The sequence below is a fragment of the Gadus chalcogrammus genome, chromosome 12 (assembly GCF_026213295.1).
Source record: "Gadus chalcogrammus isolate NIFS_2021 chromosome 12, NIFS_Gcha_1.0, whole genome shotgun sequence".
NCBI lineage: Eukaryota > Metazoa > Chordata > Actinopteri > Gadiformes > Gadidae > Gadus > Gadus chalcogrammus.
The window spans coordinates 16,966,850-16,981,575 of record NC_079423.1 but is presented as its reverse complement, the minus strand read 5'-3'; the positions used below and the strand labels follow the sequence as shown (position 1 = coordinate 16,981,575).

The following is a 14,726-nucleotide window of genomic DNA, read 5'->3' as shown; positions in this document are numbered from 1 at the left end:
CCAGCTGATGACATCACCAAAGATGAGCATCAACCAGGTCAACTGAATAGAGCCTAATATATCTTTGTACAACCCTGAAGAGACAGTACACATCTAAGGACTGGTTTAAATGCCATGTTTACAGTCAAATATGCAACCATGCAGCAGATGAATTGTCTGCTACAAACTGAATTTTGCATAAGTACAATTTACTTTAAAATATTAAAATATTGCCAATCACAACAGACCACTAGTTTTACAATGTTTAAAGCCTTTTAACTACAAAAGATTGGGATGTGAACATGTCATTGCATGCAAAAACGCCACATTGATTCTGAGTGAGAGAATTAAAAAATGTCTAATGATCAAGAAGGTTATGAACACACCTGTGACAGCCAGACTAGCAGAGCTCTCTGCTCCTCCTACTAGACAGGAGTAGCTGCCACTGTCCTCTGGTTTGAGGTCCTTGATGAGGAGCTGGAGCAGGCAGCCATCTTGTTTCATCTCATACTTCCTGTTGGCTCTCAGTGGCAGCCTGTTCTTCCTCCACTGCACCAACACTCCAGGCTGAGGAGGCTTAGAAAGCTCACAGGACAGAGAGGTAGTTCCTTCCTCCTCAGCCTCCACACTCTGTAGCTCCTTGTTGAACGATGGAACGAGTTCTGGAGGAGAGATGGAAACGAAGCATTGACATATGATTGATTTTAGGACAACATATATTTTGGGCAAATTCATAGATCTGGAATTTTTTTTGCATATGTTGTAATTTTCTGACTGGTTGCAGCCCGTTTAAAATTCTTCAGCCAACAAATGACTTGGTACAGCTGAGTGGTACAGTTGAGTGACATCAGCGTAACTAATGATTGACATTCGATCTCAACTGATGATGAACCAGGAGAACATTACAGAGAGAACAAGGTGATGCGTAGAGAACAGATTCTCTTCAGTTTCTGTGGAGGCAGTTCATGCCTGAGAACATGATGCTCAAGATGATGTCAAGACGTTTGGGTCCAATATGGGTCCTATGTGATCTGATGAAGGCCTTTGTAGGCCGAAACGTTATCACCAATTAATCATTCTTACCAGTGGAACTCATAGTTTGCGGCACCTTCTTTTTATTTTTCTTACTTTGGATCCAAAATGTGACAATGAAGCACGAAGGGGTGATTCAGAAGAGACTGACTCTGTATTCAGTATAGTCAAACTTTGTACTAAAATACTGGACTTTTCCAATAGTGTAACTACCATCTGACATTGGAGTAACATCCTTTAACATATCAACCAGTACAGTATATGAACTCACCGGTCACAGCCAGACTAGCAGAGCTCTCTGCTCCTCCTACTAGACAGGAGTAGCTGCCACTGTCCTCTGGTTTCAGGTCCTTGATGAGGAGCTGGAGCAGGCAGCCATCTTGTTTCATCTCATACTTCCTGTTGGCTCTCAGTGGCAGCCTGTTCTTCCTCCACTGCACCAACACTCCAGGCTGAGGAGGCTTAGAAAGCTCACAGGACAGAGAGGTAGTTCCTTCCTCCTCAGCCTCCACACTCTGTAGCTCCTTCTTGATAGTTGGAGGGAGTTCTGGAGGAGAGAAGATATGCAGCATTGAGATATGTTGGTATTATATAAATCTTTCTTTGAGGAGAAATCTTTGTGTTGTCCTTTCTGTATTTCAATTTCTAGGATGAGGCCAATGACAAGGTCCAAGGTGTTCGCCAACACTTTGAACACCTTAGTAAAAGCCTGGATGTCATCAGCGTAGCAAATTAATGATGTTCTTTACCAGCTGATTACAAGAGCAGGGATGAATATCAACAGTGAACAGGATAGGGCAGAGGATAGATATGTTTGGGGTACTAGGAAGAGAGTACATCCCACAGAACTTGATACCCCAAGAGAATATCCAACTTTTGACAAATATGTGACCACGTAGGCTACTAGGATGAATGATTGTGTACACCATTACACAGGTTCATCAGTTTGAACTGTAACCATTATAAGATATCCAAATGTACCATGTTAGATTGGGGTGATTATAGACCAATACAATGTGTTCTCACCTCTGACTGCCAAACTAGCAGAGCTCTCGACTTCTCCAACTTGACAGGAGTAGCTGCCACTGTCCTCTGGTTTGAGGTCCTTGATAAGGAGCTGGAGCAGGCAGCCATCTTGTTTCATCTCATACTTCCTGTTGGCTCTCAGTGGCAGCCTGTTCTTCCTCCACTGCACCAACACTCCAGGCTGAGGAGGCTTAGAAAGCTCACAGGACAGAGAGGTAGTTCCTTCCTCCTCAGCCTCCACACTCTGTAGCTCCTTCTTGAACGATGGAAGGAGTTCTGGAGGAGAGATGGAAATGAAGCATTGAGATATGATTGATTTTATGAAAATATATATTTTGGGCAAAACCAAAGAGCTGGCCACTTTTTTGCATATGTTGTAATTTTCTGACTGGTTGCAGCCCATTTAGAATTCTTCAGCCAACAAATGACTTGGTACAGCTGAGTGGTACAGTTGAGTGTCATCAGCGTAACTAATGAAGGACATTCGATCTCAACTGATGATGAACCAGGAGAACATTACAGAGAGAACAAGGTGATGCGTAGAGAACAGATTCCCCTCGGTTTCTGTGGAGGCAGTTCATGCCTGAGAGCATGATGCTCAAAATGATGTCAATTTGTTTGGGTCCAATATGGGTCCTATGTGATCTGATGAAGGCCTTTGTAGGCCAAAACGTTATCACCAATCAAACATTCTTACCAGTGGAACTCAGAGTTTGCGACACCTTCTTTTTATTTTTCTTACTTTGGGTATAAAATGTGACAATGAAGCACAAAGGGGTAATTCAGAAGAGACTGACTCTGTATTCAGTATAGTCCAACTTTGTACTAAAATACTGGACTTTTCGTATAGTGTAACTACCTTCTGACATTGGAGTAATATCCTTTAACATATGAACTCACCGGTCACAGTCAGACTAGCAGAGCTCTCTGCTCCTCCTACTAGACAGGAGTAGCTGCCACTGTCCTCTGGTTTGAGGTCCTTGATGAGGAGCTGGAGCAGGCAGCCATCTTGTTTCATCTCATACTTCCTGTTGGCTCTCAGTGGCAGCCTGTTCTTCCTCCACTGCACCAACACTCCAGGCTGAGGAGGCTTAGAAAGCTCAAAGGACAGAGAGGTAGTTCCTTCCTCCTCAGCCTCTACACTCTGTAGCTCCTTCTTGAACGATGGAAGGAGTTCTGGAGGAGAGATGTTTAAAGTTAATCTACACATCTTTTAATGCTAAGCAAAGATCTTCTCAGCACTTTCATAGTGCTGGCTAATCTATAGGATATCTTTATATGTATGACCGAATCCACCTCATGGTCAATAAGATATCAAACCTCTTGTACACCTTGGTACAGCTAGGTGTCATCAGCAAAGGTTTGTAACTATATTCCTGACCAGCTAAAGACATCACCAAAGATGAGCATCAACCAGGTCAACTGAATAGAGACAAAAATATATCTTTGTACAACTCTGAAGAGACACTGCACATCTAAGAACAGGACCCTCCAGGAAATTCCAAGTTTATGGTCAAATATGAGACCATGCAGCAGATCAACTCTATGCTTCAAACACCACCTTGTATCTGAGGAGAGTCTTTAGAATACCTGATGATCAAGAAGAGTATGAACTCACCTGTCACAGTCAGACTAGCAGAGCTCTCTGCTCCTCCTACTAGACAGGAGTAGCTGCCACTGTCCTCTGGTTTGAGGTCCTTGATGAGGAGCTGGAGCAGGCAGCCATCTTGTTTCATCTCATACTTCCTGTTGGCTCTCAGTGGCAGCCTGTTCTTCCTCCACTGCACCAACACTCCAGGCTGAGGAGGCTTAGAAAGCTCACAGGACAGAGAGGTAGTTCCTTCCTCCTCAGCCTCCACACTCTGTAGCTCCTTGTTGAACGATGGAACGAGTTCTGGAGGAGAGATGGAAACGAAGCATTGAGAAATGATTGATTTTAGGACAACATATATTTTGGGCAAATTCATAGATCTGGAATTTTTTTTGCATATGTTGTAATTTTCTGACTGGTTGCAGCCCGTTTAAAATTCTTCAGCCAACAAATGACTTGGTACAGCTGAGTGGTACAGTTGAGTGACATCAGCGTAACTAATGATTGACATTCGATCTCAACTGATGATGAACCAGGAGAACATTACAGAGAGAACAAGGTGATGCGTAGAGAACAGATTCTCTTCAGTTTCTGTGGAGGCAGTTCATGCCTGAGATCATGATGCTCAAAATTATGTCAAGATGTTTGGGTCCAATATGGGTCCTATGTGATCTGATGAAGGCCTTTGTAGGCCAAACTGTTATCACCAATTAATCATTCTTACCAGTGGAACTCAGAGTTTGCGGCACCTTCTTTTTATTTTTCTTACTTTGGGTCCAAAATGTGACAATGAAGCACGAAGGGGTAATTCAGAAGAGACTGACTCTGTATTCAGTATAGTCAAACATTGTACTAGAATACTGGACTTTTCCAATAGTGTAACTACCATCTGACATTGGCGTAATATCCTTTAACATATCAGCCAGTAGAGTATATGAACTCACCGGTCACAGCCAGACTAGCAGAGCTCTCCGCTCCTCCTACTAGACAGGAGTAGCTGCCACTGTCCTCTGGTTTGAGGTCCTTGATGAGGAGCTGGAGCAGGCAGCCATCTTGTTTCATCTCATACTTCCTGTTGGCTCTCAGTGGCAGCCTGTTCTTCCTCCACTGCACCAACACTCCAGGCTGAGGAGGCTTAGAAAGCTCACAGGACAGAGAGGTAGTTCCTTCCTCCTCAGCCTCCACACTCTGTAGCTCCTTCTTGAAGGATGGAAGGAGTTCTGGAGGAGAGATGGATATGGTTAATCTACACATCTTTTGATGCTAGGCAAAGATCTTCTCAGCACATTCATAGGGCAGGCCAATCTGTCGGATATCTTTACGTGTACGACCGACTCCACGCCATTGCCAATAAGATATCCAATATCTTGGACACCTTGGTACAGCTACGTATCATCAGCATAGAGATTAAACTATATTCCTGACCATCTGATGACATCACCAAAGATGAGCATCAACCAGCTCAACTGAATAGAGCCACAAATATATGTTTTTACAACCCTGAAAAGACAATGCACCTCTAAGAACTGGATCACCCAGGGAATGCTATGTTTATGGTCAAATATGAGACAAGGCAGCAGCTGAATTGTATGCAGCAATTTGAGAATTTGGCATAAGTACACTTTTCATTGAAATATTTAATATTTTAATAATTACTACAGACCAATAAACTGTGCGCTGTTAACAGCCCTTTGACTACAAAGTCTGGGATATGAACATGTCATAACATGCAAGAACACCACCTTGTATCTGAGTAAGAGTCTTTAAAATGCCTAAAGATCAACAAGGTTATTAACTCACCGGTCACAGTCAGACTAGCAGAGCTCTCTGCTCCTCCTACTAGACAGGAGTAGCTGCCACTGTCCTCTGGTTTGAGGTCCTTGATGAGGAGCTGGAGCAGGCAGCCATCTTGTTTCATCTCATACTTCCTGTTGGCTCTCAGTGGCAGCCTGTTCTTCCTCCACTGCACCAACACTCCAGGCTGAGGAGGCTTAGAAAGCTCACAGGACAGAGAGGTAGTTCCTTCCTCCTCAGCCTCCACACTCTGTAGCTCCTTCTTGAACGATGGAACGAGTTCTGGAGGAGAGATGATATGGAGCATTGAGATATGTTTGATTTTAGGAAGATAGATATTTTCTGCAAAATCATAGAGCTGGCCTATTTTAGGCATATGTTGTAACTTTATGACTGGTTGCAGCCCATTTATAATTCTTCAGCCAACCAATTAATTGGTACAGTTGACTAGTATAGTTGAGTGTCATCAGCGTAACAAATGAATTACATTCTATCAACACTGAAGACCAACATGGAGAGAACATACAGAGTGAACACGATAAGGGGGAGGACAGATTCTCCTCAGTTTCTGAGAAGGAAGGTCACGTCTGAGAAGATGATGCTCCAGAATATGTCAAGATATTTTGGTCCAATATGTGACCATTAAGCAGTACGGAGTAATTCAGAAGAGACTCACTTCATTTTGCAAAGTTCAACTTTGTAATAAAATACTGGACTTTTCCAATATTTTCACTACCATCTGACATTGGAGTTATAGCCTTAACATTAGATATCAGCCGGTACAGTATAAGAACTCACCGGTCACAGTCAGACTAGCAGAGCTCTCTGCTCCTCCTACTAGACAGGAGTAGCTGCCACTGTCCTCTGGTTTGAGGTCCTTGATGAGGAGCTGGAGCAGGCAGCCATCTTGTTTCATCTCATACTTCCTGTTGGCTCTCAGTGGCAGCCTGTTCTTCCTCCACTGCACCAACACTCCAGGCTGAGGAGGCTTAGAAAGCTCACAGGACAGAGAGGTAGTTCCTTCCTCCTCAGCCTCCACACTCTGTAGCTCCTTCATGAACGATGGAAGGAGTTCTGGAGAAGAGATGATATGGAGCATTGAGATATGTTTGATTTTAGGACAATTTATATTTTGGGCAAATTCATAGATCTGGCAATTTCTTTACATATGTTGTAATTTTCTGACTGGTTGCAGCCCGTTTAAAATCCTTCAGCCCACCAATGACTTGTTACAGCTGAGTGTCATCAGCATAACAAATTAATGATATTCGTTTCCAAATTATGACCAACCAAGAGAGCATTACAAAGTGACCATATGAGGCGGAGAGAACGGATTATCCTCAATTACAGAGGAGGAAGTTCAAGTCTGAGAACATGATGCTCCAGATTACGTCAATCTCTTTGGGTCCAAAATGTAACCATGAAGCCGTAGGAAGTCATTTAGAAGAGACTCAGTGCATTTAGCAATGTTCAACTTTGTACTTAAAAAATAAAAGTAGTAAAAGTTCAACTTTGTACTAAAATACTTTTCCAATAATGTAACCACCATCTGACATTGGAGGAATAACCTTAGATATTACTGTCAAGAACACTATATGAACTCACCTGTGACAGCCAGACTAGCAGAGCTCTCTGCTCCTCCTACTAGACAGGAGTAGCTGCCACTGTCCTCTGGTTTGAGGTCCTTGATGAGGAGCTGGAGCAGGCAGCCATCTTGTTTCATCTCATACTTCCTGTTGGCTCTCAGTGGCAGCCTGTTCTTCCTCCACTGCACCAACACTCCAGGCTGAGGAGGCTTAGAAAGCTCACAGGACAGAGAGGTAGTTCCTTCCTCCTCAGCCTCCACACTCTGTAGCTCCTTGTTGAACGATGGAACGAGTTCTGGAGAAGAGATGGAAATGAAGCATTGAGAAATGATTGATTTCATGAAAACATATATTTTGGGCAACATCAAAGAGCTGGCCATTTTTTTGCATGTGTTGTAATTTTCTGACTGGTTGAAGCCCATTAAGAATTCTTCAGCCCGCAAATGACTTGGTACAGCTGAGTGTCATCAGCATAACAAATTAATGATATTTTTTTCCAAATTATGACCAACCAAGAGAGCACTACAGTGTGACAATATGAGGCGGAGACAACAGATTATCCTCAATTACAGAGGAGGAAGTTCACGTCTGAGAACATGATGCTCCAGATTATGTCCAGCTCTTTGGGTCCAAAATGTAACCATGAAGCCATAGGAAGTAATTTAGAAGAGACTCACTGCATTTAGCAATGTTCAACTTTGTACTAAAATACTAAAAGTACTAAAAGTTCAACTTTGTACTAAAATACTTTTCCAATAATGTAACTACCATCTGACATTGGAGGAATAACCTCAGATATTACTGTCAAGAACACTATATGAACTCACCCGTGACAGTCAGACTAGCAGAGCTCTCTGCTCCTCCTACTAGACAGGAGTAGCTGCCACTGTCCTCTGGTTTGAGGTCCTTGATGAGGAGCTGCAGCAGGCAGCCATCTTGTTTCATCTCATACTTCCTGTTGGCTCTCAGTGGCAGCCTGTTCTTCCTCCACTGCACCAACACTCCAGGCTGAGGAGGCTTAGAAAGCTCACAGGACAGAGAGGTAGTTCCTTCCTCCTCTGCCTCCACATCCTGCATCTCCTCCTCAAAGTAAGGAGGGAGTTCTGGAGGAGAGAAGATACGGAACATCGTATTCTTATTTATGTTCGGAAGAACATTTTCACGATGCAATCTTTCTGGTGGCTCATTGACAAGGTGTTAGCCCAGACATTGGACACCATATTTACAACTGGGAGTCATCAGCATAGTGATTGAATGATATTTCTTGCCAGCTGATGACACAAATCGAGATTCCCATTTCTTGCAGCCTATGGATATATGTCACCCGAATGATCTTAGTGTCACAATTAAATCGGGACTATGCGGTACGCTCAGCTGAAAAACTGCAGATGGTTTGGTTCGTGATAATATCAAGTATCACTATATCCCCGGGACAAAGAGGCTTATTCAACCAAATCCCACTAACTAATGTAGGGTGACCAGATTTGAGTTTGTGAAAAAGAGGACACTTCGTCGCGGGGGGGGGGGGGGGGGGGGGGGGGGGGGGGCGAAAACATGGGTATTTTTTCTTTAGTTCGTCCGTGAACTTACATTACGTTTAGGCATGGCTGCAGACAGTGGCGATCCTAGGTCCAATTGCGCCCCGGGCAAGATTGTTGACGGGGGGGGGGGGGGGGGGGGGGGGGGGTGTTTTATCGTGAGCCTACGTACTTCAGTGGGGGTTTCATTCCGTCTATACACGGCACCTTCTCAACGAGCACATGAGATCGGTCGCCCAATGACAGACTCTCTCTACAGTCAGCTCGCGCAAGAAGGTGGAACGTAAGGGAGATACCATTTCCAGAACTTGGAAGGCCGTAATAACCATAGACATATACAATGGTAATAACTAGTAGGTTATGTGAAAGACCCAGAAACACAAATATGCGACGAGGCAAAAAAAAATAAAAAGATAATAATAACAATAATATATATATTTTTTTTTTTTTGCGACGAGGCAAAATACCGGACGTTTTTGGAATCCCTGCCGGACGCATTTTTTAGGTCTCGAAAAGAGGACATGTCCGGGAAAAAGAGGACGTCTGGTCACCCTAACTAATGCAAGGAATGGAGTTATGCCATGGCAGGTACGTTGTACAAATTCACTTTTTTTGAATTGGAGTAATGGCCTTTAAGATTACCTTTGAATCACTGCAATATGAACTCACCTTTCACAGTCAGACTAGCAGAGCTCTCTGCTCCTCCAACTTGACAGGCGTAGCTGCCACTGTCCTCTGGTTTGAGGTCCTTGATGAGGAGCTGGAGCAGGCAGCCATCTTGTTTCATCTCATACTTCCTGTTGGCTCTCAGTGGCAGCCTGTTCTTCCTCCACTGCACCAATACTCCAGGCTGAGGAGGCTTAGAAAGCTCACAGGACAGAGAGGTAGTTCCTTCCTCCTCTGCCTCCACACTCTGTAGCTCCTTCTTGATAGTTGGAGGGAGTTCTGGAGGAGAGAAGATATGCAGCATTGAGATAGGTTGGTATTATAGAAATCTTTCTTTGAGGCAAAATCTTTGTGTTGTCCTTTCTGTATTTCAATGTCTAGGATGAGGCCATTGACAAGGCCCAAGGAGTTCGCCAACACTTTGAATACCTTAGTAAAAACCTGGATGCCATCAGCGTAGCAAATTAATGATGTTCTTTACCAGCTGATTACAAGAGCAGGGATGAATATAAACACTGAACAGGATAGGGCAGAGGATAGATATGTTTGGGGTACTGGGAAGAGAGTACATGCCACAGAACATGATGCCCAAAGACAATATCCAGCTTTTGACAAATATTTGACCACGTACTAGGAAGAATGATTGTGTACACCATTACACAGTTTCATCAGTTTGAAATGTAACCATTATAAGATATACAAATGCACCATGTTAGATTGGGGTAATTATAAACCAATCCAATGTGTTCTCACCTCTGACTGCCAAACTAGCAGTGCTCTCGACTTCTCCAACTTGACAGGAGTAGCTGCCACTGTCCTCTGGTTTGAGGTCCTTGATGAGGAGCTGGAGCAGGCAGCCATCTTGTTTCATCTCATACTTCCTGTTGGCTCTCATTGGCAGCCTGTTCTTCCGCCACTGCACCAACACTCCAGGCTGAGGAGGCTTAGAAAGCTCACAGGACAGAGAGGTAGTTCCTTCCTCCTCAGCTTCTACATCATGCACCCCTTCCTGGAAGAACGGAGGCAGTTCTGGAAGAGAGAGTTGGATGCCAAGTTAAGACTTGTCATAAGAGGTGCTTGGGTCACAAGAGAATGAACATCCCAAAGCAATAATATATACCTCAACGAACTCAAACTAACTAACTTCAAAAGATACAAGATTTATCGTGCAGGACATAGGTAAAAAAATATCAATACTATTTTTTACAAAAAGCAGGCAAACATGGTATAGATCCTCGTTTGGATAGGTTTTACCGTGCACAGTGAGCAGGGCATTGCCCTTCACATCGCCAGTGTCACAGGTGTATGTGCCGGTGTCCAGGAGCTCCGCGTCGTGGATGAGAAGCAGGTTCAGGTGGCCCTCCTTGCGGATCTCGTATTTGGTGCCGTGGTGGAGGGGTGCGCTGTTCCTTCTCCAGGTGACCGGGTTGGTGTCATCAGACGTGGTGCAGGAGAGGGTGGCCGTTTGCCCCTCCATGATCACGACATCCTTAGGCCGCTCCTTCAACAAAACTACATTTTGCAAAGACAATTTTGGATTTGTTAGCGTGCATCGTTAAGTTAGGTCGTCCAATCATAAAGGCAGGAATCCCCTTTGACTCACACGTCCCTTTGTTTACCGTTGTCTAGAATTGTTCCGATATGATACAAGTATCGGAAATTCGTCCCATACTGCCTAAAATGCAGTATTGGGTATCGGTGTGTACGCAAGTCTATACACCGATTCAATACCATCACATGACAAAAAAATGAATTGTCGACAGAATGTACCGACTATACATTGCTGTCAACGTAAGAGAACCCTTCAATAAGAACAAGTGCTATTAGTAGTTACAATGCTAGATGCGAAATCGGTATATACTCGGTATCGGTCGATAATCGGAATCGGTATCGGTAAGGAAGAAGTGGTATCAGAACATCTCTACCTTTGACTCTGGGAACCACTAAGAGCATGGCTGAGGTCCTCTCCTCGCCGATCACAAAGGCCACCTCTCCGGTCTCGTCCGGCGTGGTCATGGTGAGCACCAGGCGCTGCTGCCGCCCCTGGAAGGTCATCCGGTTCATCTCGTTCCTCTGCAGCGGGCTGGAGAGGAGCCACCACTCGCCTTCGCTCACGTCGGCGTGGCTCAGCTCGCACACGAACGCCGCGTCCTCGCCCGCCGTCACCGTCCGGTCCTGCAGCCCCGAGACGATCCGCACGCGCTCTGATGAGGGAGAACGGTCTGGGTCAGTGGGTCTCACATGGGGGTATGTGCACCCCTAGGGGTACTTTGGAGTACTGCGGGGGGTACTCCTGAAAATGTATTAAAAAATAGAATAGCAAAGTCAATTGTGAAAGCTAGACAAAATAAATTTGAGAAAATGGACAAGTGGTTGAAACGTAAATCTGACGACAAGGGGAAAGGAGTATCCTGGAAAAAGTAAGCGCCATCCAGAAGCCCCAAAATGTCATCAGTTTCAGGAGGAATTTATGGGATTCACCTCTGCATGCTCAGACCCTCCCCTGGCGTTGGGCTTCTTGTGTGGGGAGAAATGAGTCTTCACTGAATTAATAATTGACTCATCTCGGAGACCGGAGAGAACCTCTGATTTACAGTATTTAGGTCAGGATTTTCTATCGTCTCTTCAGACATGGCCGAGGTCCGGACCTCAGTGACCTCAGTGGCTGGCTACCGGTCCACCTACCCCTCACGATGAGCCGGGCGGCGGTCTTCTTGCCCCGGGTGATGCAGCAGTACTCTCCGGCGTCCTCTCGACCCACACCCTGGATCTCCAGGGTGTGGGTGAAGCCCTCCTTCCTGATGAGGCACCGGCCTCCCGGCTCCACCGTGGTGTCGTTCTTCTTCCAGGTGACCGGGACGTTGGCGCTGGAGATCTCACAGCAGAGCACGGCCGTCTTGCCCTCCGTCACCTCCACCCGGCTCTCCAGCTCCTTCTCGATGTACACCGACGCTGCAGCTGGAGGGAGGAAGGAGGCCAGATGTTTTTGCCGCCACTTTGGGTTTTTTATTTATTTAGAGTTCTAAGTTTAAATTCTGAATTCTGAGATTAAAGTCAGAATTCTGGGATTCAATACATTTTGTAATGTATCTGATAATGTGTGCAAACCGAACGTAGGATTGATGACAAGGTATTTTTGCTTGAGTTTTGAGGATATTAAAAACAACCCCAATGACTGTTTGTGACAACAACAAAGACTCTAGACAACAAGACAACAAGACTCCAGACAACAAGACAACAAGAAAACAAGATTCAATACAACCTGACAACAAGACTCCAGACAACAAGACAACAAGACTCCAGACAACAAGACAACAAGACTCCAGACAACAAGACAACAAGACTCCAGACAACAAGACAACAAGACAACAAGACTCCAGACAATAAGACAACAAGACTCCAGACAACAAGACTCCAGACAACAGGACTCCAGACCCGTACGGGGACCCCCTACCTCTGACGTTGACCTCGGCCGTGGTCCTCTGCTCCCCCAGGATGCAGCTGTACTCGCCCACGTCCTCGGGCTGGATGTTCCTGATGTGCAGCTCTGCCGAGGTGCCGCTGAGCACCGTCTGGTAGCGTCCGCCGGGCTCCAGCCGGTCCTCCCCCTTCCACCACTCCACCGGGACGCCGGCCTTGGACAGCTCGCAGCGCAGGGCCACGTCCCCGCCCTCACGCGCCTCCTGGTTCTTCAGACCCGTCTTGAACGTGATGGGGATCGCTGGAGGGGGGAGGGGGGGAGGGATGGAGGGAGGAGAGGGGAGGGAGGAGAGGGGAGGGATGGAGGGAGGAGAGGGAGGGAGGGAGGGGGGGAGGGGAGGGATTCATTCAATCATGTTAGTGGATTATTTTTATAGCCCTTACGCACAGTCTCAAAGGGCTTAACGAGCCATCTATTTTATTATCCCCCCCTGACCCCTATGACCCTAGCCCTGAGAGGTCAAGATCTCCCTTTTATTATGGGATTGCTTGTTTATTTATTCTTCATAATTTCCTAACTACTCCGATATAACTGTGTCCTGTCTGAGGAAAAAGTCCAGCAGTGGAATATTTCAGAGGACCTAATGTTATAAAATCAAGTCATGTATTTGCCTAAGAAACCCAGTGAATCATGCGGAGACGTATCTATCTATCTCTATTTCTTGAATCTTGAATCTAAACAGAGGTTCAAGATTCAAGATTCACAAGTTGTATTTGTCAAATGCATACAAGTATGCAGTGAACTGTAAAAGTGACTTTGCCGCAGAAGCAGCGGTCTCCTTACGGGTGACGGTGAGGTTGGCCGTGGTCAGGGCGTCGCCGTAGACGCAGCAGTACACCCCGCTGTCCTCCAGCAGGGCGTTCCTGACCGTCAGCTCCATCACGCCCTCCCTCCGTCTGACCTGGTGCCTCAGGCCGCTCTTCAGGACCTCCAGCCCCCTCCTCCACTCGGCCGCCAGGCCCGGCCTGGAGAGCTCACAGCTCAGGGTGACGCTGCTCTCCTCCTCCACCTGCTGGTTCCTCAGCTTCACCTTGAAGGTGATGGGGGGAGCTGGGGGGGGGGGGGGGACAACGCTGAGGAACATGGCCATGAGGTGGAGCTCCGAACCAGGTCATGCACGGTGTAGATATTGAGGACGATGACTGAAGATGTGATGAGGATGTAAGGTGAGACCTTTAAGACGTTATGATGTAGTAGATACCATGTGGATTTAAATTACCTTGACGTCTTGAATGCATTTATTATTAATTCAATTATGCATAGTTCATTTATTCATTTTGAGTATTTTATTTGATGCAATAACAATTATTATGTAAAAACTTTTTACTTCTTAGTACTTTTTATATCAATGAAAAAATATTTTTGGGGTCGATTCAAAATAACAAGAAATCCAAATGTTAGACTCCGAGGCAACTTTAAGCTTTTACCTTTCACCTTTACAAACATTCAAAACATGGGTGATGACCTCATCCCAGCGGTACCTTACCTGTGACGGTGAGCTGTGCGGTGGATTGTCCGTCCTGGCTCTTACAGGTGTACTTGCCCGCGTCGCTCTCCTCTGCGCTGAGGATGACCAGCTTGGTGTAGGGCCCCTCCTGCCTCATCTCGTACTTGTCCCCCGGTCTGAGCACCGTCCGGCCCTTCGTCCAGTCCACAGGGGCCCCGGGCCGGGACAGCTCACAGCAGAGCACGGCCCGGCCCCCCTCCCTCACCGACACCGGCTCCACCTCCTTGGTGAAGGTGACAGGGAGGGCTGAGGGACGTCCCGGGAATACAGGTCAGATACATCCGTCTCTGTGCGTTTTGGTTACAGCTGTAAGACCTTTGTGTTTGGAACATGGATATATTTGCAGACTAACAAGTGAACCAACAATTGAATCAACCAGACCGTACTGAACCCCACCAGACCGTACTAAACCCCACCAGACCGTACTGAACCCCACCAGACCGTACTGAACCCCACCAGACCGTACTGAACCCCACCAGACCGTACTGAACCCCACCAGACCGTACTGAACCCCACCAGACCGTAC

General features: G+C 46.0%; 1 protein-coding gene across 1 annotated transcript in view; it reads right to left on the bottom strand.

The window, feature by feature from the left end:
• obscna (obscurin, cytoskeletal calmodulin and titin-interacting RhoGEF a) overlaps positions 1 to 14,726 on the bottom strand; it is a 63,479-nt gene that overhangs the window by 25,058 nt on the left and 23,695 nt on the right. Inside the window, exons 25-42 of the mRNA XM_056604053.1 lie at positions 14,180 to 14,446; positions 13,477 to 13,743; positions 12,667 to 12,933; positions 11,898 to 12,170; positions 11,138 to 11,416; positions 10,467 to 10,724; positions 9,966 to 10,241; positions 9,216 to 9,491; positions 7,836 to 8,111; positions 7,028 to 7,303; positions 6,221 to 6,496; positions 5,429 to 5,704; positions 4,573 to 4,848; positions 3,656 to 3,931; positions 2,938 to 3,213; positions 2,038 to 2,313; positions 1,283 to 1,558; positions 366 to 641 (exon numbers count right to left, since the gene is read on the bottom strand). Coding sequence (XP_056460028.1) covers positions 366 to 641; positions 1,283 to 1,558; positions 2,038 to 2,313; positions 2,938 to 3,213; positions 3,656 to 3,931; positions 4,573 to 4,848; positions 5,429 to 5,704; positions 6,221 to 6,496; positions 7,028 to 7,303; positions 7,836 to 8,111; positions 9,216 to 9,491; positions 9,966 to 10,241; positions 10,467 to 10,724; positions 11,138 to 11,416; positions 11,898 to 12,170; positions 12,667 to 12,933; positions 13,477 to 13,743; positions 14,180 to 14,446 — 4,923 coding nt within the window. The remainder of the gene's footprint in view (positions 1 to 365; positions 642 to 1,282; positions 1,559 to 2,037; positions 2,314 to 2,937; positions 3,214 to 3,655; positions 3,932 to 4,572; positions 4,849 to 5,428; positions 5,705 to 6,220; positions 6,497 to 7,027; positions 7,304 to 7,835; positions 8,112 to 9,215; positions 9,492 to 9,965; positions 10,242 to 10,466; positions 10,725 to 11,137; positions 11,417 to 11,897; positions 12,171 to 12,666; positions 12,934 to 13,476; positions 13,744 to 14,179; positions 14,447 to 14,726) is intronic.